The 27,385-nt window shown below is 40.5% G+C and overlaps 4 protein-coding genes across 4 annotated transcripts; 3 read left to right on the forward strand and 1 right to left on the reverse strand.

The window, feature by feature from the left end:
- Positions 1-614: 614 nt before the first annotated feature.
- cry1b (cryptochrome circadian regulator 1b) lies at positions 615-5,628 on the forward strand. The gene is made up of 4 exons (XM_061076497.1): positions 615-760; positions 1,358-1,560; positions 5,434-5,547; positions 5,591-5,628. Exons 1-4 carry the CDS (start codon positions 615-617, stop codon positions 5,626-5,628), a joined length of 501 nt encoding a protein of 166 aa, XP_060932480.1.
- LOC133009418 (dihydrofolate reductase-like) lies at positions 5,520-10,249 on the forward strand. Its single transcript, XM_061076920.1, has 6 exons — positions 5,520-5,740; positions 6,522-6,571; positions 6,829-6,934; positions 8,036-8,162; positions 8,398-8,513; positions 9,467-10,249. Exons 1-6 carry the CDS (start codon positions 5,634-5,636, stop codon positions 9,555-9,557), a joined length of 597 nt encoding a protein of 198 aa, XP_060932903.1. The 5' UTR covers positions 5,520-5,633; the 3' UTR covers positions 9,558-10,249.
- A 3,253-nt stretch (positions 10,250-13,502) lies between these two features.
- On the forward strand, positions 13,503-17,588 carry LOC133009855 (dihydrofolate reductase-like). Its single transcript, XM_061077396.1, has 6 exons — positions 13,503-13,609; positions 14,998-15,047; positions 15,286-15,391; positions 16,424-16,550; positions 16,791-16,906; positions 17,498-17,588. The coding sequence occupies exons 1-6, from the start codon at positions 13,503-13,505 to the stop codon at positions 17,586-17,588; spliced, it is 597 nt and encodes a 198-aa protein (XP_060933379.1).
- A 3,668-nt stretch (positions 17,589-21,256) lies between these two features.
- Positions 21,257-23,490, reverse strand: mterf2 (mitochondrial transcription termination factor 2). The gene is made up of 2 exons (XM_061077094.1): positions 23,465-23,490; positions 21,257-22,502 (listed from the first exon to the last, which is right to left on the reverse strand). The coding sequence occupies exon 2, from the start codon at positions 22,482-22,484 to the stop codon at positions 21,357-21,359; it is 1,128 nt and encodes a 375-aa protein (XP_060933077.1). The 5' UTR covers positions 22,485-22,502; positions 23,465-23,490; the 3' UTR covers positions 21,257-21,356.
- Positions 23,491-27,385: the final 3,895 nt, after the last annotated feature.

Below are 27,385 nucleotides of genomic sequence, written 5' to 3' on the forward strand. Positions count from 1 at the left end.
CTTATTATAACATTGTGGTCTCAGTCTGTATCTCTCTCTGTCAATCTTGAACAAACATTTCTGTTCAGATCAAAACAGCAAATGACATATCTACACACCACTGTGTGTTAAGTATGTCATACTTTTCCTCAGGAATGGTAGATCACACGTTTATCTTATGAATATGACACTGAGCCTTCTGGCAAGGAACGTGATGCCACCATTACTAAACTGGCCAAAGAGGCTGCGGTGGAGGCTCTGGTGCGGTTTCACACATCCTCTATGATCTGGACAAGGGAGTGACTGTGCAGTATTTTGCTTCGTCAGGATTTGAGACAGAAGGCCTGAGCACAGCAGTGAGACCAGGTGGAGAAACAAAAGCTCTCATGAGACTAGAGCGGCATCTGGAGAGGAAGATAAGCAGACATGTTACTACACACTATGTACACAAAAGAAGAAGTTAATGCAGGTACCATTAAATCTGCTGTAGCTCAACAGTCCCTTTGCTCTAGTCATCGTCTTAATGTCTCACCAGTTAAACTTTCAATGCAACATTACCTGCATTTAGTGATTGTTTAAAATCAGTATATATAATTATTGAGCTTAACTAAAGCTTCATCCTTTTACAGGCATGGATGGCAAACTCTGAGTGTCTTGATTTTAGTGTCAACGCTGGCAGCTGGATGTGCTTCTCCTGCAGTTCATTTTTCCAGCAGTTCGTCCGATGTTACTGCCTTGTGGGATGTGGACGACGCACAGACCCCAACGTCGAATACATACGGTCAGTCCGTCCTTCCATCTCGTCTTTCATAAGTTCTGAGTACATGGGTCCCCTGCAGTCATTTAAATGGTCCACAACAATATCTCACGGTAGGCTTGTGGTCTTTTGTTGCTTCACATGGGAATATTTTTTGTCATGGTTGCATTAGTGTTGGGGGACATTGTCTGTTATATGGATCGTTGCCCTGTGAAATTACCAATTGAAGATACAATGTGCTGGATAATCTGAACTCATATCTCACTCATCTAGCTCTAAATTACAGCATGGCAAATTAAAGGCAATATTGATTCATTACACTACTATTAATAATTCTAAGTTGATACAGATCATCATCATATAACTTGTTGTAATCACATGCATCAACTGATGGGAAGCATTTGAAATGCTGTGACCTTATTCTCATTGTCAATATGTGTGGATAAATAAGTGATTTTACACTAAGTATTAATGACAGTTGAACAGCAGCTCATCTAACGAGGCCCTCCTGCACCATCACAGACAAAGTTATCACACTTGATACATGAACATCGTTAACCTTCACATCATGTTCCTCATCTTTACAAATGTATCTTCATTCTTTTCTTTATCTATTTTCAGGCGTTACTTGCCCATATTGAGAGACTTTCCAGCCAAATACATCTACGATCCCTGGAGGGTCCCAGAGAAAGTGCAGAAAGCTGCCAAGTGCATCATAGGAGAGCCCTACCCCAAGCCCATGGTGAACCATGCTGAAGCCAGCCGCATCAACATTGAGTGGATGAAGCAAATATGCCAGAAGCTTTCCTGCAATAGAGGACTGGGTAGGGACACGACTCAGATACATTGATTTGAATGTTTTTTTCCGGAATGTTGCTTGTATTTAAACAGATGTGCCATGTAAACGTTTGTTTTAGAAAATAACCTTCAAAACCAACATTTTATAGTTATACTAGGGCTTTTCTGTGTAGAGTTTGCATGTGCTTATAAAGGCCCTGTAGTTTGCTGGCCTCCTGTGCAGGATGTGTCAGCTGAGATTGTCTCCAGCCCACTGCGACCCTCAGAGGATCTGCAATTTATTATGAATGGATAGATTAATGTGTAATTAGGCATTCAATTAATCGTAACCCAGAAAGAGTGCTACTATTTCATCAAATAGATTTACTGACTACACAAGTGGCTGGAACATGTTTAAAAATAAATAAATAAATACAAACTTTTTAAAGAAGTGCTTAAGGAGGTCTGAAGATTAAAGGTCTTCAGCAAATATGATTCAAATATAATTTTAATTTCTCTAAGTCAGGGCCAGTATTTAGCAGTTAAAGCCTTTGTGTGTAAGTCAGTCATATGCCTACAATCGGCAGCTTCAATCTTGGGTTTATCAAAGCTCTCATTGAGTTGAGCAACCAATTTTATAAACACACAGCACTGTGACTACTGTATATGTTGCTTATCCATCCAAGAGTTAACTGATGTTCATGGTCACTGCAAAACATTCAAATGTTCCCGATCTCCAGATCGCTCCTAGGCCTAAGAAGCATTTTAACATCAAATCAAGGAAGCAGTTATTCTTGATCGTTGTTTTCTACAGAGATGCATTGTCTTGCATGTAAATTAAAATGCTTCGGTTTTCTTGCAGGCCTTCTGGTCCACACAATGCGATTACTAACTTGTTTTTTACTAAATATCATCACACTAATGGCTAAATTGAATAGACCAGAGACTTGGGTCATTTGGCAACTTGCTATTGACCACAGAGTATAACCAAATTAAAGTTGATCTTCCAAAAAAAGCAGAGTTGATTAACTAAGTTAATAGATCAAAACATGTTGTTACAGTGCAAATTACTTCATTACAGATTCAAAAGTGCTTTCCGTCATCCTGTTGGACTTGATTGACGTCAGTTTTCTTTTTATTCCACTCACACACAAAAAAGATGAAACCAAATCAATTTGGAATAGTCTCATGACGCGTGTTGTGTTTCTTGTTTAAATGCAGAAAGATGACGGTTCTGGGAGCAGCTCTTAATCCTGGAGGCAGAGCAAGTAGACACTAGGCAAGAGACGGTATACAAAGGGTGCCTCTGTCTGTATGCTCTCATGTAACTGCAGCTAACAACCACTAAGAAGAACAAATGTGCTGCTGGTGTTCAATGGAGCTGGTTTGTCTGACAAACTAATTTCAGATAATAGTGCTGGTTATCATTTAAGATCATCAAATGTTGGACTGGACCGTCAGCACAACACGTCTTGGTCTGCTGATGAAGACGCGTCACACATCTCAGAAACAGAGGAAGGAATTTAGAGAAATTCATATTTGGGGGAAAAGTTAAAAGGAGCTTTGAAGTTTCCACATGAGGGTGTTGTGAGGACAGCTGTTGTCTTCCACTGCCGCAGTGGTTCTCAAACTTTTTCTGCAGATGTATGCGCTCTCTGAGTGGCCCTATAGTTCACTAACCTGTCTGACAGGTCTGTGACTGTAGGAGAGTCAAACGCCACCAGCAGTACAGAGCAGTCACATTGTAAAGGATTCAAGTATGCAACAATACAATGATAAGAGTCAGTGGCAGTTGATTATTAACCAAAGTGATAATGAAATGATGATGACTAATTCAGGATAAAATCCAGGTGTGTACAAGTTCTGTCTTCGGTTTGTCAGTTACGATTCTAGTTGAATCATAAATCATTTCCATTCAACCAGATATCTTTCCCTTGGTAAGCCAGTGTCTCTCACTCAGAGTGGCTCTATCGCCCCTTTTCTTCTGGGCAGAAAACCCCACTAACATCTCTATACCCTATTAATCAAAAGTTACAAATTAAATACTTTTCGTTTAGTTAAACATTTGGAAAGGAATATGATCACAGTGGGGATGGTACCTCCCAAGTACAAGGAGAGGTCACAGCTGAATCTCATCTCATCTCATTGAATATTCTGTAACAGCTACTATTTTTGGCCAAAGCAGAACAACACAAATGGATTTAATAGCAAAGTTACAGTTGTAATTTTCCTCCTATGACGAGCCAAAAAATCTGATGACCCAGGGGTTTATTATAGTATCACAGACACTGATCAGTGTCACATTATAACTTGCAATGTTATAAAAATGTGTTTTTTTACATAAGATATTTTCACATTGTTATATATGAACTTATGTTATCATGGAAAAACCTCGTATGTTGCTACCATGAAACCTTTTTACATTATAATATGCAATTTGTTCGTAATTAAATGTTTTTCACATTATATTTTCTGGTCGTCATACAAACTTTTCACATAAAAATTTTATATTTTCTCATAACATGTGAATGTTCCTATATTTTGAACTGTGGGATGTTTTACATTGTTTCCTGAAAAGCCTTTTTGCAATAACAAGATAACATTCCACATGTTCCTATACTGTCATAACATAAAACATTTTACACAATGATGTGATAAATCGTTTATAGTTATAATGTGAAACATTTCTTGTTTTAGTGTGATACGTTTTTATGTTTCAATAATGTAAATGTCATGTTATAAAGTTGAATTATAACATGAAATGCCTCTTGTTATTACAATAAACTTTTTATAATATGATACAGCCTACATCTGCATTTCAACGACAACCAAAAATGTGTCTTGGGCCAAAGTGCTACAGCAGCTGCAGAACAGTACATTGGACAACAACAACAAAAACAGTAAACAAGGACATACCTCATTATTATGCAGAGTAAAAGTGAGTTGAATATTGCACCTGCACCGAAACCCTTAAAAGGATATAACAAGATCAACAAGAGGAAAAACAGAACCTGGCAGTAAAGCTTGAAAACCAAAGTGTAAAATGTGCCAGACAAAGTGCAGGGTTTATTGAGATTCATGACAAAAAGTCAACACGTGTCCTTTTTGAGTAGTAGGATAGATATTGGGATAAAGGAGAATTGTTCGAATTCGGAAAATACTGCAAATATTTCATATCTGATTCTGTAAATGGATAATGATGCACCTGCAGGGTCATACTGGCGGCAATCAGACATATCAGGGTCAGGAATTAAGTACAGTGCTACTAGGTTGTAGACAGCCCCTCCTCAAACACGTTTTATTATGCCGTAATACCCAATTAACAAGAGAAACATCTGAAAGGTGAGGTCACGTCACACACGATGGCAGAAATACACAAATAAATGTCCAGACCTCAGTCAGATCCAGGTTTTGAAAAATCCTTATCCTTCTTACAACCTTTAGCTGACACACCTGTAGACTCAGGATGTAACTGCACACACACATATCAGCACTTTATTGATCCGATGGGAAAGCAGCCAGTAGCTTACAGTGTGCAACAGTTACAAAGAAAAGCAGCACACAGGAACACAGGGAGGGTACAGGAGATTTATGAACTTAGTACATAGAAAGCAAAACGAGCTTTAAGAGGAGCAAGAACCCAACAAAGAGTGAAGAGCATGAGATAAATATATACAAATAAAACAAGCAAACTGAATGTTCTACAACATTGAATGGGATACATTTGTGCTATTTTTTCTTTCTCTTACAAAGAAGAGTTGTGTTGTTTTAGAGTTTTTTTGTGCTGCAACCCGCACACTTGTTGTGTTGTTAGTGGCTCTGAGTTGTGTGCTCCCCCGTGTGGACTCAGGGGAAGCTCTCATGGTGTTCCATCTTAATCTGTCACCGTGCGTGCTGCTTGTGTAACAAATCCTCGTCAGTGAGTCCCGCCCGCCGACTGATTACACATCAGGCTGATGTGACCGAGCTGAAAAACCAACAGCAGCAGCAGCGGAAATCCACCGTGTCCAATAGCGGCCGCGAGTCGGTGGGCGGTGATAGTGAAGTTCTCATCCCGATAAATGGTTCCCGTCGCAGACCCGAACCCGCAGCTGGTGTGTGTCGTGTTCACCTGAGAGAGATGGAGAAGAACCGGGAGGAAAGGCAGAAGAAGCCGGTGCGCCTCATCGCGGCTGTTTGCAGTGACATGGGGATCGGGAAAGACGGACACTTGCCCTGGAAATTACCGTAAGAGACACACACACATGTTTGATATTTCATTCATATTTATTAGGGGGGGTTTGTGACTCCAGCAGAGTGTGTTAGAGACAGGGGTTCGTACAAACTGTTTTAGAATCGCTAAAAATTCCATTGACAACCACAGTTCAACGAAACAGCTGTGGGAAGAGGAGGAGCTGCGACATGGAGATTTTTATGTAAAAATGATAGCCTGTCCTTTGATCTTCAAAGGAGCTTTCAAATCTGTTGTAAATGTAGTACGAGCTCAAATGGTATAATAAAAAGGAAACATTTAACAAGAAATAAAAAAATAAATAAAAGAATAAAAAAAAAAAAAATGAAATAAAGCAGTTGGAGGCTGTATAGGCAATGCATTGGCTGGGCAATATCAATATAACAAATGTATTAAAACACGACAAATGTTCAATATTTATCAATATATTACTTTTGATCAGTATATATATGACTGATATCCATATAAGTTGTTGTGACAATGATTTTTTATAAACAGCAAAACATGTGTTAATGTATTACTTAGACATGTGTCTGTGTATTACTTACGCATTGAGCAAGTTCAGTGAGGAGGTACAACACATGTTTTGCTGTTTATATGAAATATTTGTCCTCCTCTGCTCATGAAAAAGTTGATTTCTGTATATGTTTTAATGCATTATTAAGCTATATAATCTATAATTGCATATCATATTCATAACGGTATTCCTCACTCTATTTGCAAACTACAGCAGTCTGTTTTGTGCTTGGATTGATATTGAAAATGTGACTTTTTCAGGTCTGAATTCCAGTACTTCCTCAACACTGTCACCAGGGTGTCGAGACCAGGTATTCCCCCGGATCAATATCCTGTCATATTATCACCTCTCCTAGGGTCACGTATTATCCTGTAATGTGTTGAAGTGTTTTATTATATAAAATTACGTACAGGCCACTACTATAGAAAATATTATCCTCATCTTCCATGCTTATCTCTGGAGTTTTAGTACCAGGCCTGTAATATGTTTCATCATCAGAGACATGGGAGCTGTGCTGCTTGAGAAGTCGACGTTAGTATCAAATATTTGTATTTTTTTTGATTTCAGGAAAGATGAACATGATGGTCTGGGGTAAACTGTGCTGGTTCTCCCACCCGGAAACACTGTTCCCATTGGCTAATACTCTACATGTGGTGTTGAGCACCAAACTGAGGTGAGTCATATATCCCACACACACACACACACACCCACACACAGAGAGACACACACACACACACACAGAGAGAGACACACACACACACACACACACACACACACACACACACACACACACACACACACACACACACACACACACACACACACACACACACACACACACACACATTCCTGCTGGTCATACATAGCTCATCTGTTTTCTGTTGTGTTTGAAACTACACACACACATTCTTGACTCTGTAGTTCTGTGCATACTCGTCAAGATGTCCTTTAAATCAAAGTTAGCCCTCAAAACGACTTTCAGACTTTCAGAGTTTAGTTTACTTTTATGTGATTTCCACAAAATGTTGTAACACCTCAGTTCTAAGAACAATGCGTTCCAGATGTTTTTTTTGGCTTCAGCGTCGTTTCTCCAAACTTGAGCTGGCTCACGTAATACGACTCATGTTACCTCCCATCACTGCTCACAGAACAGGTTGTATTATTATGCCTCTCCATTTTATTTTTTCTATCGTAATATACTACTTCAATGACAAGTTCAAGGCTGCAACACAATTCAGCTTCTGCAGAAAACAGCAATGACACCACAATTCCTTCAGAGATTGACTATTTCTGGTTCTTATTTCTACTCAGTACGACAATCTCGCATGTATTTAGTTTCTCAATATATTTCATACTTTCTGAAATATTAAACGTTTTGTTTGAAGTTTTTCCTTTTGAAATTAATGAAGGGAATGGACACGTCTTCTATATTTCTCACCATTTTGAAATCAAACCACTTCAGCCCACTTTCAGCTCCAGACTTTGTTTGAGCTTCAAACAGAAAACAAAACTTTCAGCTATGACCCGTGTATTTCATCCCAGTTTTTGAATTATTACATTTGACCTGTAATGCTTTTTATTGACAGTTGCAGGGTTTTTTTAGGTCTTTTGTGCTTCAGCTCTTGCAGCTCCCACATCTTCCACTTCTCACACACAACCTATACATCAAGTTTTAGACCAACTTCTGCCGTATATATCCCACACACATTCTCGATATTCTCCAGGGAGTAAACGCACATCTTCTGAATTGCTCCTGAACTCTGTTGTCTTTCAGTAAAGTTCCAGATCACGCCCACTTCCTGTCTGAAGACTTCGAGAGCGCTGTCCGCTTGGCTGCAGAGCCCCCCCTCGCTGACCTGATAGAGACCATCTGGGTGGTTGGTGGTATGCAGGTCTACAAGGTAAAATAGTCGTAGATGCACATTCAGAGAATAGCTGGTTTAAGCCCAATCACTGAATAACAAGGATCCAACAGATACATCTTTAAAATAATCTCACACCAGCAGTGGTGTTAAAAAAGCAGCCTGCCATCAACATGCAGAGACTTTCCTTTGCAGCTTAGATTTAGTCTTTCTCCTTCTTGTGCTGTATAACCATGAAGCAAATGTTACCTTTTGCTTCTTGTTTTCTGACCAGGACGCGCTGAGTCACCCGTGGTGTGATCTGGTTTATCTTACCAATGTCATGGCTGACTTTGAGTGTGATGTTTTCTTCCCTGAGTTTGACAGAGGAGTGTTCAAACTACAAGAAAGGTTAGTGTTTATTTTATCTCACGACTGCATCATGAGAGAGCGATTTTTACTTAGTCACAAAGCAAACATCAGCACTTTCCCTGCGATTGCATTGTCTGTACTTGAAATAGCTCAGCTCAAAAGATTCTGCTGACTTCCACCCTCACTGGTTTGCCACAACATTGTTTTGATAAGCAATGTTACAGCTGTCTCCATGTAGGCAATTGGACTGGTGTTTGTTGAAGACGTTTCACACAAGAGGTTTTTGTCTCCTCTGGCCAAAGTATGTACACAACCATCTATCCCTTATATTAGAGGAGTAACAAGTGACACTCTATTGAGGATGGTAGTCTACGTACAGTATTCTGGCCAGAGAACACAGATGGTTTGAGGAGTGAAAGACGCCAACTTTGTCAACCTGGAAAAACCAGAGAAGCTGGTTTAAGACAGAAGCTTTCATCCACTTTCAATATTCCCCCCAGTTCTCTCCCAACACAGCTCATCACCCAACCACACGTCAAATCAAATGACCCTACTGACTCACACAACAGCAGGGGGGGTCTTTCTTCGAGGTAAAACCTCTTCAAGAAAGACAAGCAAGTCCAGTTGTCTATGTCCATGTGAACTTCTGTAATAAAACTCCTGTGCCATTGAATTTTATTGGTAAATTAGTGAGTGTTTCAATTAAAGGTAGATTCTTACCTCTCGTTTTCCTGGTATCTTTGTTTTTCTTTCATTTGATTCAAACTCGTTATAGTCGATTAATATTTTACTGCTTCTATATCAGTCTGTTTTAAATGACAATAAAAGTTTGTTTTTTATCTCATTTCATGGTTTTGCAGATGATCAGCAGCCTTTCAGTGTTTTGCTTGTTTTATTAAACTGTTCATCCATTGCATTGTTATATTTATATTTAACTGTTTTTGTCCTAATGAACTCACAAAACCTTCTTTCCCCTTTTGTTTCCAAATTAGATTTCCTCAGGTACCGAGTGGCATTCAGGAGGAGGACGGCATTAAGTACAAATTCCAAGTATTCAAGAAAACGATCTGTGATGCCATTTAGATCAGAGACTCCAGAAATTGAGATATTATCAAAAAATGATATCCCTGGATTGCTCTCTTCTGCCTTAAAAACCCTGTGCACAGCTCCTGGACAAACCGCAGAGGCCTTGCTAAACCCAAACCCACAGTGTGTCGAACTTGCGCAAGTTCAAGGAAAAACATGTTGTAACTTTTGCTTTTTTGTCAATGAACATTATAGCCGGTGAAAATTTGACCAAACAGTATTTTTAATCCATGAACAACACTTGGAATAGGAAGTGTGGCAGCGGAGCAATTTGTCAACCCAAGTATTTGTGTTTCGGCTTAAATTTAGTTTCGCCTTTTGCTGGGAAAAAAATCTACTGTCACTTTGTCACTTGTCAGTGTTTCCATCTTCTCCTTGGTGGTATTGAAGCTCAATGGAAAATAAGATGTGTTCGGTTCTCAGCAGACACGACAGAAACCAGTGAATTATCCAACTGGTTTGCTTTGATGCTATGATGATCTATATTTGCATATATAGATAGATGTAGAGATATAAATAGATTTTGTAATTTGTTGTGGTTAAAAAAGCTGCGACATAGTAATGGCCAAGGGTTTTCACTGTATTACTTTTTCCAAGGATTTTTGAATGAAGTGAGCCAATTAATTAACCAAATAAGTGACATTGGGCAAGTTAAATGTTTAATATTTGAATAAAGTTTTCGTGGTTCATCTTGTTGTACATGTTCGTTTTTGCCACAAGGGGGAGGCATTACAGAAGGGCATGTGAGAGCACTGAAGTAACCTGGCCAACATACCTCAGATTATACCAACAGCATTAAAGACATTTAAATTATTCACTGATTCTGAAGCCTCTAGTGATGCCTGAGCCTTGAAATAGTGATGTTGTACGTTACAGGTATCATGCACACACAACATAGAAAGAAACATGAGGTGAAAACATAACCTCTGTCAAAATAAAACTCATATATCACACACACATAACATAGAAAACATTCACGCTCACTGAACAACACAACGCACGGATGATGACTCGTACAGCATGCTGCTACGTGGTTTATAGCATGGCAGCGTTCACAGCAGTCCTCATAGCAACGATGAAAGCGTTACATTACTACGATTTTTCTGGCGAAATCTGAAAAATTTTCGTGATAACTATTCAAATATAGATCATAAGCATGACCTGGCTGAAGATTGTGGAGGCAAAGAGCATATTTGTAGTACATTTGATAGGCCAAATTGTGATTGCTACGTTCTTCCAAGTTGACCAATGTAGCGATTACATCACACCCTCTCACAGTTCTCAGCCACATTAAACGCACACTTATGGAATTGTATGGATTTCTAATAGTAGACGAGGAAAAATGAATAATAGAATTCGCCAAAGATGCTGTGTCTATTTTTCACAAGTTCAGTGTGGCTGTCACTGTGCTGATTGCACTCTGAGAAAAACATAGATGTAAATTTAGAAGCTTTTATCATACAAATAAAAGTCTTGTCAGCTTTTCTCTTGTGTTAGTTGATAATAACTCAGTGTGTGTATGAAGATGTCACCAGTAGAGGGCAGCCTTCTCAAATTGAAACACTTGGATCTCATGCCCTCTTTTCCTTTGTGTAAGTTGTTTGTATTCAGTGTGTTCTAGAGTCCATATCTAACGCTGTTTGTAATTTCAGTGATTGTCACAGCAGATCTGTTGGCTTTCTCGAGATAGTGGTAGTGAATGACAGGCTTTGTTCACAGATGCATAATGCTTGAGTCACTGCATTGCAAGTTAATGCCTACTTGACCTGTGTGATGTGCTGTGTGATTTGCTGACACACACACACACACACACACACACACACACACACACACACACACACACACACACACACACACACAGTTTTTGTGTAGCGGTGGTTGTAGCCCCTCCCCCAATCATTTTTAAGTCATCTACACTTCTGATTGATGGTCTCATGATCTCATGGTTTGATTTTGTGTAACAGTGGTCTCTGTTCACAATGATCTTATATTTGTAATCGATCGTTCCTTGTGACTTTCTGACTCCAGGTTTTTGCTGCATTGTTTGGAGGACTTGGATCATAAGAGGCCAGCCTACCGATGTCTTCCCTCGTCTGTTTAAGGTACAAAAGATCGGACAGATGAGAAGATGCGGTCGTATTCTTTGCTTTGGTTTTTCTATTCTTTGAAATACATCCAAGAAGAAAAGCAGCCAAAATACAAAGCAGCATTATGATAACGCTGAACTTGTGTTAGGGCCTTTCAGATTGATTTCATAGAAATTAAATATTTCAATTCATCCTAGAAATCGGTTATGACTCTAGTTACATATCAAGTGACCTTACAAAGTTGGCATGAACCTTAGTTTGAGGTCACTTACTAAATAGAGCAATTTGTTATAAATGATATTTGAACCCAGTCGTTGGTTTTCTTGCAGGCCTTCTGGCAACAGTACCTGCAAATCCACACAGTGGTGCAAGTGGCAGTAACATGGGGACCGGTCGAGGTCCAGGAGGGTCCTCTGAAGAACTGCTCAGTCAGGAGGGAACGTCTCCAACAGATACACAATCTAAATGGTTGACAATGTGTCTGAATAAAGTACATTTCAAATTGTACAAGGGAGATTACTAACTTGTTTTTCTTCTAAAGGTAATTTAGCAACTTGCTATTGACCACAGAGTATATCCAAACTACTGTTGATCTTCCAAAAAAACAGAGTTGATTAACCAAGTAAATAGACCAAAACATGTTGTTACAGTGCAATCGACTTCATTACAGCTTCAAAAGTGCTTTCCGTCATCCTGTTGCTCTTGATCGATGTCAATGTTCTTTTTATTCCATTCACATACAAAAAGGATGGGACTAAATCCATAAGAAGTTGTCTCATGATGCGTGTTGTGTTTCTTGTTTAAATGCAGAAAGAAGACAGTTGACGCAGAAGTGGCGCTGAGAAGAGGCTCCATCTGGGAGCAGCTCTAAATCCTGGAGGCAGAGCAAGTTGAACCTATAGGCAAGAGCCGGTATACAAAGGGTGCCTCTGTCTCTATGCTCTCATAGCGCTCGCTCCCGCTGTGACCTCAGCTAACACACAGTAACTGTAACTAACAACCACGAAGAAGAATCTCATCACATGTTGGACTGGACCGTCAGCACAACACGTCTTGGTCAGCAGATGCAGATGCATCACACATCTCAGAAACAGGAAGGAGTTCAGAGAAATTCATATTTTGGGAAAAAGTTAAAAGGAGCTCTGAAGTTTCGACATGAGGGTGTTGTGAGGACAGATGTTGTCTTCCACTGCCACAGTGGTTCTCAGACTTTTTCGTATATTTGGTTATTGATTTTTTCAGATACCTATGGTAAATAATGTGTCACCAAAACTCAAATGTACCCACCGTGAATTCATGTGCTTTTGTCTCCAATGTGATGGTAAATCTATTATTTTTCTAACTCTATTGAGATAACAATGCAAGACACAAACATTGTTGTATATATTTAAATTTGTTTTCACTATTATTAAACTGTAATCTCTTCACACAAGGAATTCAAGTAATTGTGAACACAATTTAAAAAGGGTTTCTTAGAAATTAGTTTCTTTGCGAATTTAACAAATTAAATGGCTTTGGTTTTGTTATTTTCCTCCTATGACGAGGCAAAATATCTGAAGTCCCAGGGGTTTATTATAGTATCACAGATACTGATCAGCGTTTGATTATGCCATAATGATTTACAGTGGATGGACATTGTAATACCCAGGCAACAAGAGAATTAGCTGAAGTATGAGGACAGGTCACACACGATGGCAGTAAACGCGAATAAAATGTGTAAAGCGTGTAAAATCCACCATGTCCAATATGTGGCCGCAAGTCGGTGGGCGGTGATAGGGAAGTTCTCATCCTGATAAATGGTTCCCGTCGCAGACCCTGATCAGCAGCTCCTGTGTGTCGTGTTCACCTGATCGAGATGGAGAAGAGCCTGGAGAAAATGCAGAAGAAGCCGGTGCGCACTATCGCGGCTGTTTGCAATGACATGGGCATGGGGAAAGACGGACAAATGCCCTGGAATTTACCGTAAGAGACACACACACACACACACACATTGTTGATATTTCATTCATATTTATTAGGGGAGAAAGTTTGTGACTCCAGCAGAGTGTGTTAGAAACAGTTATTAACGAGGGGTTCGTACAAACCGTTTTAGAATCGCCAAAAATGTCATTGACAACCACGGTTCAATGAAACAGCTGTGAGAAGAGGAGAAGAGTTCAGTAAAGTTGGAAAGATATTCACAGATTCGGACTTCCCGGATCAATAAGTCATAAGTGAAACCTTGTTAAAGCACAAACGCTGCATAATTCCCACCGTGGTAAGGGAGACAACGGGCTACAGCCCATCGTCAATATGACAAGTCCTCGTCCTCCGTGATGGACTCAGCACATTGGTGTCTATGTACAGCCTGCTGTGAGACGAGTGCGCAGGGACCGTCTACAAAGTGCAACACCGAAAAGAGATATTACAAAAATATTCATAACCTCACTGTAAAACTTTTTTATTCTCAGCAAAATCATGACAAGGGTCCAGCGAGTCCTGCTGACTATGCTACAGTACAATTTTTTTTGAAATGTCATTTATCATACATTTTGGAAATATTTTTTATGAAGATTATTCAATAACTTAACTGTAATACTGTACATTTTCACCAAAATCACATCGCAGGTCCAGGGAGTCCTGCTGGTTATGCTCCAGTACTATGTTTGGGAAAATGTGGTTTTGTATAATTTTGGGAAATATTTATTATGGATAATAATCAATAACTTCACTGTAACACTGTATGTTCTCACCGAAATCATGTCACAGGTCCAGCAAAAATGTCTGCGACATGGAGATTTTTAGCTAAAAATTATAAGCTGTCCTTTGATCTTCGAAAGAGCTTTCAAAATCTGTTGTAAATGCAGTTTGAGCTAAAATGGTAAAGTAAAAAGGAAACATTTAACAAGAAATAAAATTAAAACATCAAAGAATAAAAAATAATAAAAAAATATGCACAGCTGGGCAATAACACCATGGCAATATCAATATAAGAAAATGTTTAAAAACACCCAAACTTATCAATATATTACTTTTGATCAGTATATACATGATTGATATTCATATAAGTTGTTGTGTCTATGTATTACTTACGCATTGAGCCAGTTCAGTGAAGACGTACAACCCATGATTTATCAACCAAAGATTTTTTTTATGTTTTGCTGTTTATATGAAATATTTGTCCTCCTCTGCTCATGAAAAAAGTTGATTTCTGTATTTGTTTTAATGCATTATTTAGTTATATAATCTATAATTGCATATCATATTCATAAGGGTATTCCTCATTCTATTTGCAAACTATAAGTAGTTGTATCTTTGTAAAAGCCGTCTGTTTTGTGTTTGGATTAATATTGAATATGTGATTTTTCCAGGTCTGAATTCCAGTATTTCATCAACACTGTCACCAGGGTGTCGAGACCAGGTATTCCCCCGGATCAATATCCTGTCATATTATCACCTCACGTAGGGTCACGTATAATCTTGTAATGTGTTGATGTGTTTTATGATATGAAATGACGTAAAGGCCACTACTATAGAAGATGTTATCCTCTTCCATGCTGGATAAGGCCTATAATATGTTTCATCATCAGAGACATGGGAGCTGTGCTGCTTGAGAAGTCGACGTTAGTATCAAATATTTGTATTTATTGTGATTTCAGGAAAGATGAACATGATGGTCTGGGGCGAACAGTGCTGGTTATCCCACCCAGAAACAACATTCCCATTGGCTAATATTCTACATGTGGTGTTGAGCACCAAACTGAAGTGAGTCATATATCTCACACACACACACACACACACACACACACACACACACACACACACACACACACACGCACACACACAGAGACACAAACACAAACACACATTCCACTGGTCATACAAAGATCTGTTTTCTGTTGTGTTTGATGTTTTCAAAAGTTAGCCCTCAAAATGACTTGGTCTTCAGGTGTTTCAGGACTTTCAGTTTTGGCAGAGTTCAGTTTACCTTTAGGTGATTTCCACAACATGTTGTAACACCTCAGTTCTCAGAACAATGCGTTCCAGATGGTTTTTTGGCTTCAGCGCCGTTTCTCCAAACTTGAGCTGGCTTACGTTATAAGACTCATGGAAACTCCCATCACTGCTTGGTGCCTTGGTTGTATTATTATGCCTCTCCATTTTATTTTTTCAAACATAATATAGTACTTCAATGACAAAGTCAAGCCTGCAACACAATTCAGCTTCTGCAGAAAACAGCGATTACACCACAATTTCTTCAGAGATTGATTTTTTCTGGTTCTTATTTCTACTCAGTAAGACAATCTTGCATGTATTTAGTTTTACTATATATTTCGTACTTTATGAAATATTCAACGTTTTGTTTGAAGTTTTTCTCGTTGAAACGAATGAAGGGAACTGACACGTCATCTACATTTCTCACCACTTTGAAATTCAACCACTTCAGCCCACTTTCAGGTCCAGACTTTGTTCGAGCTTCAAACAGACAACAAAACTTTCAGCCTTGAACCTTGTATTTCATCACAGTTTTTGAATTATGATATTTTAGCTGTAATGCTTTTTATTGACAGTTGCAGGTTTTTTGAAGTATTTTGTGCTTCAGCTCTTTCAGCTCCCACATCTTCCACTTCTCACACACAACCTATACATCAAGTTTTGGACCAACTTGTGGCGAATTTATCACACACACGACACCTGGTCAGCTCTGAGATTCGAGTGGAGCCCTTATCTGTTCAATTTGCTCCAGGGAGTAAACGCACATCTTTTGAATTGCTCCTGAACTCTGTTGTCTTTCAGTGAAGTTCCAGATCATGCCCACTTCCTGTCTGATGACTTTGAGAGCGCTGTCCGCTTGGCTGCAGAGCCCCCCCTCGCTGACCTGATAGAGACCATCTGGGTCGTTGGTGGTATGCAGGTCTACAAGGTAAAATAGTCGTAGATGCACATTCAGAGAATAGCTGGTTTAAGCCTGATCACTGAATAACAAGGATCCAACAGATACATCTTTTAAATAATCTCACACCAGCACTGGTGTTGAAAAGAGAACTGCCATCAACATGCAGAGTTTCCTTTGCAGCTTACATTTAGTCTCTCTCCTTCTTGTGCTGCATAACCATGAAGAAGCATCGCAAATGTGACCTTTTGCTTCGTGTTTTCTGACCAGGCCGGGCTGAGTCACCCGTGGTGTGATCTGGTTTATCTTACCGATGTCATGGCTGACTTTGAGTGTGATGTCTTCTTCCCCGAGTTTGACAGAGGAGTGTTCAAACTACAAGAAAGGTTAGTGTTTATTTTATCTCACGAATGCATCATGAGAGAGTGATTTTTACTTAGTCACAAAGCAAACATCAGCACTTTCCCTGCGGTTGCATTGTCTGTACTCGAACTAACTCAGCTCAAAAGATTCTGCTGACTTCCACCCTCACTGGTTTGCCGCGACATTGTTTTGATAAGCAATGTTACAGCTGTCTCCATGTAGGCAACTGGACTTGTTTAATACATGATGAGGTAAAACCTATATAAGAAAGACGAGCAAGTCCAGTTGTCTATGTCCATGTGAACTTCTGTAAATATAACTTCTGTTCCATTGAATTTTATTGATAAATTATTGTGTGTCCATTAAAGGTAGATTCTTACCTTCTTACCTCTCGTTTTACTGGTATCTTTGTTTTCTCTCATTTGATTCAAACTTGTTATAGTCGTTGAATATTTTACTGCTTTTTTATCAGTGGTTTCATGGTTTTGCAGATGATCAGCAGCCTTTCAGTGTTTTATTAAACTGTTCATCCATTGCATTGTTATATTTATATTTAACAGTATTTGTCCTAATTAACTAACAAAACCTTCTTTCCCCCTTTGTCTCCAAATAAGATTTCCTCAGGTACCGAGTGGCATTCAGGAGGAGAACGGCATTACGTACAAATTCCAAGTATTCAAGAAATCGATCTGTGATGCCATTTAGATCAGAGACTTGAGATATTATCAAAAAACTAAATCACTGGATTGTTCTGTTCTGCCTTAAAAACCCTGTGCACAGCTCCTGGACAAACCGCAGCGGCCCTGCTAAATCTCAAACCAACTTTCAGCTTATATTTAATTTTGCCTTTTGCTGGGAAGAAAATCTTCTGCCAACATCTAATGTCACTTTGTCACTTGTCAGCGTTTCCATCTTCTCCTCCTTGGTGATATTGAAGCTCAATGGAAAATAAGATGTGTTCGATTCTCAGCAGACACGACAGAAACCAGTAACTTATCCAACTGGTTTGCTTTGATGTTATGATGATCTTTCTTTCCATGTATATGACGTAGAGATATAAATAGATTGTGTAATTTGTTGTGGTTAGAAAAGCTGTGACATAGTTATTGCCAATGGTTTTCACTGTATAGCTTTTTGCAAGGGTTTTTGAATGAAGTGAGCCAATTAATAGACCAAATAAGTGACACTGGGCGAGTTTAATTTGTCATTTTTGAATAAAGTTACCCCGGTTCATCCTGTTGTACATGGTCGTTTTTGCCACAAGGGGGAGGCATTACAGAAGGACATGTGACAGCACTGAAATAACCTTTCCAACATACCTCAGATTAATCCAACAGCATTAATGTGACATTTAAATTATTCACTGATTCTGAAGCCTCTACTGATGCCTGAGCCTTGAGATAGTGATGTTGTACGTTACATGTGTCATGCACACACAACATGGAAAACATAACCTCTGTCAAAATAAAACTCAACAAAATGCATTAAAGTGTCAATCAGGGTCGATCTCGGGGGAGGAAGAAAACCTCCTGGTGCAAGTGTAAACATCACTGATCTTGTGACATCAACTCTCTGATCGACAAAAGCTTTAGATCTGTTCCTCTATCATTTACAGAGATATCTTGAAAAATGAATTTTTCAGGCCTTGACCTAGACTAGCCGGCATTAAAAGTTCATGGTCAGGACAAAATCTGTCGATGCCTTGTCTCAAACACACACACACCGAACACACACACATACACCAAGGGACTTTTCTCTCTGCAGATCCTGTGATTTATCACAGAAGAAAAAAGTGTGACTGAAGTTTTACGACGTAACCGATGTTAACAATATTAACAGTTGGGCCCTGGGCAAGCCTGAGACACAGTGATCGTTACAAGGACACTGAAACTAAAGTTGCTGAATGAAATTGAGCCACAGTGAGTTTCGTTATTTATCTCCAGTAATTAGTCAAAGTGTGATCCGTGAAAAAATGAATTTCTGACGCAGTACTTTTAAAGAGTAGAGTTATTCTGGGTCTCAAGGACAAGCAGCGACACAAACGCTGCTTTCAACAGTGAGTGGCAGAATCAAATCAGACATGAATGAATCTGCCAGCCGGTGATATTAACACAACAGACCGCTCCACGCCACAGGTGACAAGTGCAGCGGTGACAGATGAGTCCATGATGTGAATCTCAGATGCAATGTTTAATATAGAAAGTCATTTACCTTCTGTGCATCAGACGTCCATCAATGTGACATTTATTTCCCTGCAGGTGTGTCTTCACTGTATCTGAGTCATCTCATCAGGTCACAGGTGAGTTTCAGAGACAAGTGATGTCACAAAACAATGGTAGGTGTTTTTTATAAGGTCGTTTTTAATAAAAAATAATAAACTTACATTACTATAGCCCCTTTCAAGGGACCCAAGGACGCCATCAAGATAAAAATGATAGATTTTAATTGCAGTTGTCGCCCGTTTCTGGTGAGAAATGACCCATAAAGACAATGTTAAGAATGACTCATATCAATCCATGTGCCGTGTTTGAAATGTTAAAGGACGATTTTATTCTCTCGTTAATTAACCTCTGTGGCTTGTCTGCGTGATCCATCGCACACACAGCAGGAGACACAGCAAAAGGACGCTGGGTAAGAAATAGAGGTTATATATTTTATACACACCCGAGGCCTCGTCTCATCCACTTCACCTTCAAACATCCCGATGAACTCCTTGCATTGGCTCCTTAGCGCTGGTGACGGACACAACCCTGCAACACGATGACTTACATCGTCACTGATTAAAATGAGTAACATCAGTACATCAGCTGCAGTGAGCTTGAGGTGTGATGTTGCCCCTGGAGGGCTCCATGTTGGAAAATTAACTCTAGTCAAGCATCCATCTGCTGAGCTCGAATTCATTACTAGATGCACTCAATTTTGCATCATCTGCCCAGTGGCTATCGCCATGACTACGGAACCATGCTGACTGATGCAGACGGCAGCAGATGGGGAAGTGGAAGTTGTTAATGTATACCAACACCAGCCACCCGCCTCCTCCCTCTGGACACACAAGTCCTCTCTTTCTTTGTTGTGACCCCATCATCCACATTACGAGAGCGAGCGAACCTCGAGGCATAAAGTCGTGGCTTCATTACCGGCGAAGCTCGCCCCCATTAAAAGCCACTCTTAAGCATTTTTCAAGGGCTTTCGCTGGCTCCTGAAGATTAAGACGCATTTAAAACGAGACTGAAACCTTTTACAGTGTCCTCTCTCGCCTTAGACACCGCTCCGTAAGATTGTATATGGATTTTTCTGGCTTACTCTAAAAGAAATACGGGCACTAATCCATGACGCACAAAGACCTGAAAAGCTTATTAATAAAACCAAACATAATGGAAAATCAATTTTGCATAAATGATCTGAAACTCTAAAGATGGCCAGAGAGTGTGTTCAAATAAAGCACTTCCAATCCAAATCAAAGAAACTCCATTTCCTTCCTTTTTTCCATTTCATCTTGTGGGTGCATTTGAATTCATTTGAAATTCTAATGAAGTGACATTTCTGTAGTGGGATAGCTTACAATGAAATTTCTCCATTTGTAAAGTAACAATAAAAAAAGGAGGCACAGTTAGATCTCCACCCTGAAGGAAACGGCTGTGCTGCCAAGAACATTGTGTGAAAATGTGACTCGGGCAGTAAATAAAAGTTTAAAAGCCTTGTTTGTCCTCGGTAATGTGTTTGATAGACGAGTCAGCGTGTCTCCTTTTACACACTTAAGTCATGAAGTTGTTGTGATGAGATCAATTGTAAATAAAGCAGTAATAAAGTATTTATTTGTCAAGGGACTATATTTCCTCAAACGTGTGACATATTAAGAGCCCAATGCATTTGTCTCACTGTCTGATGTTGCTCTGGGACGCCGTGACATCACCATCCACAACTCCTCCGACAGGGATTCATATCTGTGATAAAAGCGCTCTGATTGTTATGTGTAATAACATAACGCAAACTGATGAATAGGCTGTGATCACAATCTTCTTTGTCTAATTTATAAATGAAACGTGTCGAGGCAAAAACGGGGGCTTGGAGAAAAAATAGCACTCACATGACTCACAAGTTGTTTGCCACTTTCATCCCCCAAGGTCGGGAACTTTTGGCAGCAGGAAAAAAATTCTCTCTGCTGTACAGATTTGAGCACATGGTGAAAAAAACAAACTGAATTTGAGTCTTTACACAATAAATTCTTGCATTTTGAGATTGTTCACTCTCCGGTCGATTAGTTTTGGCCTCTCGGGCTCCATAGGGCATCATTGTAATTTTTCCTAATCAAACTGTGAGGATAAACACGTCAATAGTGATTCTAGAATAAATACTAGAAGTGGTTGCACCTTTAGACTGAGACACTTTAATACTGACACAGTATAAATTATAAGAACAGTACAAATCCAGTTTCAGCTTTAATTTCCTCACATCAGTTCTATACAACCTCTGTCAGTCGTCTACTTTTAAAGGGGCGACAGGGTTAAAAATTGGTCTCTCTGTGCGGAGCTGTAGTTTTCCATAGCTCATCTCAAAGTTCTTCTTCGTGCCATTTAGAACCTCCAGACTACCGGCCCCGACATCATAGCCCCGCTCCCTCAGTCGCTGGATGCGGTAATTCACTATTTGCCTGGTCAGCTCCAGCACAGTTGGAGTGCCCATGATCTGAGACATGCTGATCCCAGCACGAAGGAGCCCCTCGAAGCGCTCGGCCAGAATGTCCTCCGGGTAGTACAGCAGAGCCGGGCAGTTGAGGACGATGTTCCGCAGCTCTGCCTCGGAGCAGCCCACGGTTTCCTTGGAGTACGCCAGGCTGCGGCGCATGCTGTCCGGGTTCAGCTCGATGACAAAGCCCTTGAGTTTGGAGATGAGGTGGAGGAGCTCTGCAGCGCTGAAGCCTTTGTCCTTGAGAAACAGCAAGTTCTGCCTCAGCACCTCCGGGGACTTGAGGAGAACAAACGGGTTCTGGCTCAGCAGCTTCTGAAGCCAGACCTTCATGTTGGCCTCCTCCCCTCCCAGCTCCAGGTAGGCCTGCTGGAGGCCGCGCACCATCACCTCGTTCTGCTCCACCGGCCGGCTGAAGCTCTGGGGGGCACTGGCCATGAGTTTGGTGATGATCCGCTTGTTGAGGTTTAAACTCTGGAAGTAAGCGATGTTCTGACGCTGGCTGTCGAGGTGGCTGGAGCAGGTGAAGAAAGAGGCCGGGAATTTCTCAATGATCCCAACCAGCTCTTTCTGGTTAGAGCACACAGTCATCCACAGCTCTTTCTGAGCCTGCATCTGCTCCGGGTGACAGAGGACGGCCTCAGGATGATCTGCTAAAATCCGAGAGATTATGAACCCTGGGGCCCCCATGTCCTTCAGCAGATTAGACACCTCCCTGGTATAGGCTGGGTTCCTGTGTAGGACCCAGCCCTTAAGTTGCCGGACCTTCTGAATGTCCACGGAGAGATCATAGAGCTCCTGCACGGTCTGCTGGTTCTCGGTTGAACTCAGCGTCGAGCATATCCTGAAGTTTAGAGGTAGAGCGGCGACACGCTGGCACCGGAGGCTCAGGCATGTTGCCATCAAGTTCAACATTGATGCAAAGTCCTGATGCTGATCCCCGGAGAGAGTGAGAGAAAAAGGGAGAAGGGCAGGAGAATAACTGTATATGTAATTATTGACAAAAAAATAAGAGCACGACCAATATAGATTTTTGAGGGCAAATATTGATACATATACATTTCTTTTTAAGACCTTTCTTGTACCATAATAAATGAAAATATAGACGTATGGCAGATATAAAAAGAAAATCACAGTGTCTTAACAATTTTCACTTCCCCAGAATTAAGGATAAGTAGTTAATAACCCTTAAAATCCCACTTTATCTCACAGAGTACAGGCAGAGACAGTCACCAGAGTCTTTCCCACATTGACCAGGGGAGTTTGCTACGAGTTCCACGGCTCTTGTTTGTGGGTTTTATTGTGGGTTTTATTATGAAATAAAACCTGTATGTCAAAGTTTGCATCTGAGAACTCAGAAACTCCTGCTCACAATATTTCTAATCTGACTGTTCTTCTCTCATGCTTTCTGTAATTGATTGAATCCCCCCCTCACAGCCTCGTTGTCATCACACAGGATCCCCAGCAGCAGGGTGATGGTGACTCTGCACAGCTGCTGCCAGATGTTTCACAAGGGGAGAGTGGAGGAGGAGCCATTAATCACATCTGTTCTCAACTCGAGAGTCAAATCAAACAGATTCAGGAGCTCGTTCCAACTTTATTGCCATAATAAGTCAATCTGAATTTTACACTGGAGGTTTCCCCCGTTGACTTAACGCCACAGGTCAACGACTTCAAAATAAAAGTCTGCCGTGCTTTTATTTGGAGAAACATGCTAAGTGCTATTAGCTTGCTGGCTAACAACTACAGGAGGCAGTGACGCTGCTCCACCAGCATGGCGTGTGATTCCCCTTGGAGGTTTTACAATTAAACATAACTTACTATTGAACAAATATGTTAGAACAAACGAGGATGTATTTAAACAACACGAACACATTTGTCAGAACGTGATTTACCTTTAGCTGCGGTCAGCGGATGTGACGTTTTGTTATGAAACCGATTTCTTCTTCTTTTGTGTGTGTGTGTGTGTGTGTGTGTGTGTTGTCCGATTCACCACAGCGCCCTACAGAGGCGGCGGTGAGCACTACAGTGAAGCACAGCAAACGTTTCAAATTCAAACTGGCCCCTTAAAAAAAAGCTGTTATTTCTTAGAAAAGATAAACATTCAACATTTATGAGACGTCGATATGTTATTTGATTCCAAGCTCACACTCCCCCCCCCCCCCCTCAAAGCTCCTGCTCTTTTATCACAGCCCTTATGTCCAGTGCTTAAAAGAAAATTGGCCAAATAATATCTGTATCTCAGCCAGCATTCGGTGCAGCTCCAGAGCCGGCAGCATACGGAGGCGCTGATGAGTGCAATCAGCACAGGGCTGAATTGGACTGAACACACGGAGAGTTTTCTCACAGTTGGTGCTTAATCACGATGCTTGATCACCAGCTCGGCAAGCTGTTCCCTCAGCAGCACAAGAGCCGCCGCTGCCGAGTGGGTAGCCGGGTTCATTATGGTTTATGTACTAGCAAACAGATGAAACGCCTCGAAGGGGAAACAGGTTGGTGTGTCCTTTCTCTTTTGAAAGCCAGTGTGTTGACATGAGTGAGCTGGTTATCGCAGAGCACTGAGGGTGAGGGTGTTGCTATCGTGCTTCACGGGGGAACAACTTTCCTCAGATATGAAAGCAGGGATATGACACAACATGTGGGCCTGCAGAATAAACAATATCATTCTCCCTTCGTCTATTTGCAGTCAACCTGTTAAGACTTCCCTCAAGGGTTTAAGCAAACTCATGCAATCAGTAAATTCCCCTCCTGGCCCCTCCTCTTTCTCTAACTGCAACATATGAGGAACTTAAAACTTGAGCAGGAATAACATGAAAAAGAAATCAACTGATTAACTGAATCTTTAAAAGTAAAATAGACACAGACTGAATCTTAAGATAAAGCATAAGGTCAATTGTGTGTATTTATTTATTCAGTAGTCTCAATGACGACTCCAAGCCCTCTACTGTATAGTTTTAGCCATTCACACATGCACATTCATACGGTGGAAAGATGTGCATAACTTTTTCTAGCGCACAAATCAAGGACACTTTTGCACACACAAAGCTAATATACATGATGTGTGACTGATAAAACAAACTTAGCTGAATCCACACCACAGAGAGACAGACGACAAAGGCAGGGATGAGGATTGAACTTTGGATTTTAAAACTAATGCTGTCGGGTTTTATGGAGCAGCTGGACCCATAAATGCAGATTTGATAAAAGGGGGAGTAATTAGACACAGGTGAAACACGTGAGGAAGAGGTGTAGACATCCACAAAGACAGGACAAAGACTGGGATTCAAGCTGGAAACACACAAGGAGCAAAAAAAACTGGAAACACAGAAGTCAGGGAGAACACAAATCCAAAACAAACCTTAACACGAGGAAAACAGGAAAAGTAATAAAGAGTCTAAGAGCAAACCTAAAATACTCTTCATAAAAGGAGTCAAAGTTCAGAGTCATATCAAATTCCATACCACAAGGCCACCAGGCCTGATTACAATATTTACTAAACATGGACAATCCTTTTGATTCAGAACGATCCGCTCCTTGATAGAAACAGAATCTGCTTTCAGAAATGCACCTAACACTCAGGAGGGGCTTTGAGAAACTTTGGGTTCACATGAAGTTCTTCTGATAGTCGGTCAGCACTGCAGCAGCTCTCCTGGTTAAACTACACATCTATCTCCCCCGACTGTCAAATAAAGACGCAAATTAAATAACCCGAGTAGGCGTTTGAATGTTGAAATTGTCTGAACTTGAAATCCAGACTGTTGGCACGTACTTGGAATTGGTACGTTCTCACGCTCATTGTTGTGGGTTGCGCAAAATATGAAAGCATCAACAGTGACCAGGTAACAGCAGCACAGACACAGCAGTTCTCAGGGAACAGCGGCATCAGCCAGAGACAAAATGGAGAGGAGGGAGCAGACGTCGGGACAAAGACGTAAACAAAAGGCATTGAACTGGAAGAGGAGAGAAGAAGCTTTTCCAAACTGCCGCTGGGCAACAAAGGCAAATTGTGATACAGGCTGTCAGACCACTCGCAGATGCTCACACACTTGGTGCGGCTTTGTACAGACGAGATATGAACGGATTATAAGAAAATGGACCCCTAGGCAAAGATAGTTAAAAGGCCCCCCCCCCACCCACCCATCTTACGAAGAACCCCCTCGGACTGAAAGATTCAAAATGTTAGCACACAATGCAATCTATTGATGGTCGTTTTTTATCTCTTTGTGCGGTCGTTTTGTCTCTATGAGTTGGCTTTCACGCTATGTGCTTGTTTTTTGTCTCTTTTTGGTCATTTTTATCTCTTTATCGTCGTTTTGTCTCTTTTGTCTTATCACTTTGTGGTTGTTTGTGCTGTATTTGTTGTCTCTTTGTGGCCATTTTACATCTTTGTGGTTATTTTTCTTTGTCTCTTGGTGGCAATTTTGTGTCTCTATTCGTTTTTTGTCTTTTTAACTTTGGAATGTATAAGCTTTCCCAGGCTCTGTCCCTTTCTTTGTCTCTGGCCAAAGGCCCCTCTTAATCTTTCGGGTCCTGGGTAGAATATGTTGCATCGCAAAGGATATTTTGTTCAGATAACTCTCAAAACATTTTCCCTCCAGGATCATCTCACCCTCCCCCCTCCACAGTCTACCCGTTTTCTTGACCTTCATCTCACTTGGCCCGGAGTCTAACAAACAGGTAGATTTCACCACACAATACCAAAGGCCCCACGTGACACACATCCTCAACACTTGTCTAAAGTGTTATCTATTATCATGGGTTTTCCCAGCAAGGTTTATCTTACACTTAAATACCAGAGAAACGTTAAAACATTGTCAACCTGAAAAGCAAGTAAAAGAGAGAGCAGGAGTAAAAAAAAAAAACAGTTCCTGACCTAACTATTATTGTTTCATATTTCATCTTAGAGTCTGATTTGTTTCATTTTCATAAACCAGGTTTAACCCTTGTTTGTTTTATTTTGTATATTAACAAGCACATTTACAGCTCACGGTTATTAGTTCAATAATATAGTAGCTCATGTTCAGTTGTACTAAAAGCAAAATATCTCTTGAACTCACACTCAGTAAAGTTATATTAAACCACTAAAAGACCATCGACGTCCCACTGTGTTGCGTCATTGAAAAACAGAATAAAGGTTAGAATAAAGAAACCTAACGTAACATGAGCAATAAGTAAGATATTAGCTCTAAAGCAAACTGCCACATTATGAGGCTGCTCTCCCGAGGACAGGAAAGGTTTCTATTTTAAAATATTGTTGGCGAATTATATAACGACTGGACCCATTTGGATTTTACAGCTTTTATATTGTGTATCACACCACCCAACTCGGGAATGAATGGAAGTTTTGTGTTGCCTCGCAGTGACAAAAGAAATAGTGTAATGAAAGCTGCCAGAACACAGAAACACATTATACCCGATACCTCAGAGATGGAGTTCAGATTAGCATGCTCTGTTAATAAGGGGCATGTTGGTACAAAAAAACATGATCTGGGTGCATTTCCAAATAGCAATGAATCTTGCCTGTGCGGAATTTCCTCAAAAAAAACAGAAGTGCAGACGAACACTCCTTCAAACTGCTGTCATGGTGACTGACCACACCCACAGCGTAGAGATATCCAGTCTGACAACACACCAACGCTGTTAATGTACAACCAGAATCCTAACTTTTTATTATGCTCTGTTTGGCTCAATCCGTTGTGTCAGACTTAAGCTCAGTTAAGTTAAAGACTTTGATGAATCACTACCTGCTGGAGTTTCTTGGCGTGTGTGTGTCTGTCGCTGTGTGTCTGTGTTTGAGTTTGTGTCGGTCTGTGGAA

Source organism: Limanda limanda, chromosome 8, assembly GCF_963576545.1.
Source record: "Limanda limanda chromosome 8, fLimLim1.1, whole genome shotgun sequence".
NCBI classification, from domain to species: domain Eukaryota; kingdom Metazoa; phylum Chordata; class Actinopteri; order Pleuronectiformes; family Pleuronectidae; genus Limanda; species Limanda limanda.

Bases quoted from the DNA above. Each gene is read 5' to 3' on its own strand.
- LOC133009855 (XM_061077396.1), top strand. From the start codon at position 13,503: ATGGAGAAGAGCCTGGAGAAAATGCAGAAGAAGCCGGTGCGCACTATC. The intron at 13,610-14,997 runs GTAAGAGACACA...TGATTTTTCCAG, and splicing joins CAAATGCCCTGGAATTTACC to GTCTGAATTCCAGTATTTCA. The intron at 15,392-16,423 runs GTGAGTCATATA...GTTGTCTTTCAG, and splicing joins GTGTTGAGCACCAAACTGAA to TGAAGTTCCAGATCATGCCC.
- mterf2 (XM_061077094.1), bottom strand. From the start codon at position 22,484: ATGTTGAACTTGATGGCAACATGCCTGAGCCTCCGGTGCCAGCGTGTC.
- LOC133009418 (XM_061076920.1), top strand. From the start codon at position 5,634: ATGGAGAAGAACCGGGAGGAAAGGCAGAAGAAGCCGGTGCGCCTCATC. The intron at 6,935-8,035 runs GTGAGTCATATA...GTTGTCTTTCAG, and splicing joins GTGTTGAGCACCAAACTGAG to TAAAGTTCCAGATCACGCCC. The intron at 8,514-9,466 runs GTTAGTGTTTAT...TTTCCAAATTAG, and splicing joins GTGTTCAAACTACAAGAAAG to ATTTCCTCAGGTACCGAGTG.
- cry1b (XM_061076497.1), top strand. From the start codon at position 615: ATGGCAAACTCTGAGTGTCTTGATTTTAGTGTCAACGCTGGCAGCTGG. The intron at 761-1,357 runs GTCAGTCCGTCC...ATCTATTTTCAG, and splicing joins CCCAACGTCGAATACATACG to GCGTTACTTGCCCATATTGA. The intron at 1,561-5,433 runs GTAGGGACACGA...AATCCTCGTCAG, and splicing joins TTCCTGCAATAGAGGACTGG to TGAGTCCCGCCCGCCGACTG.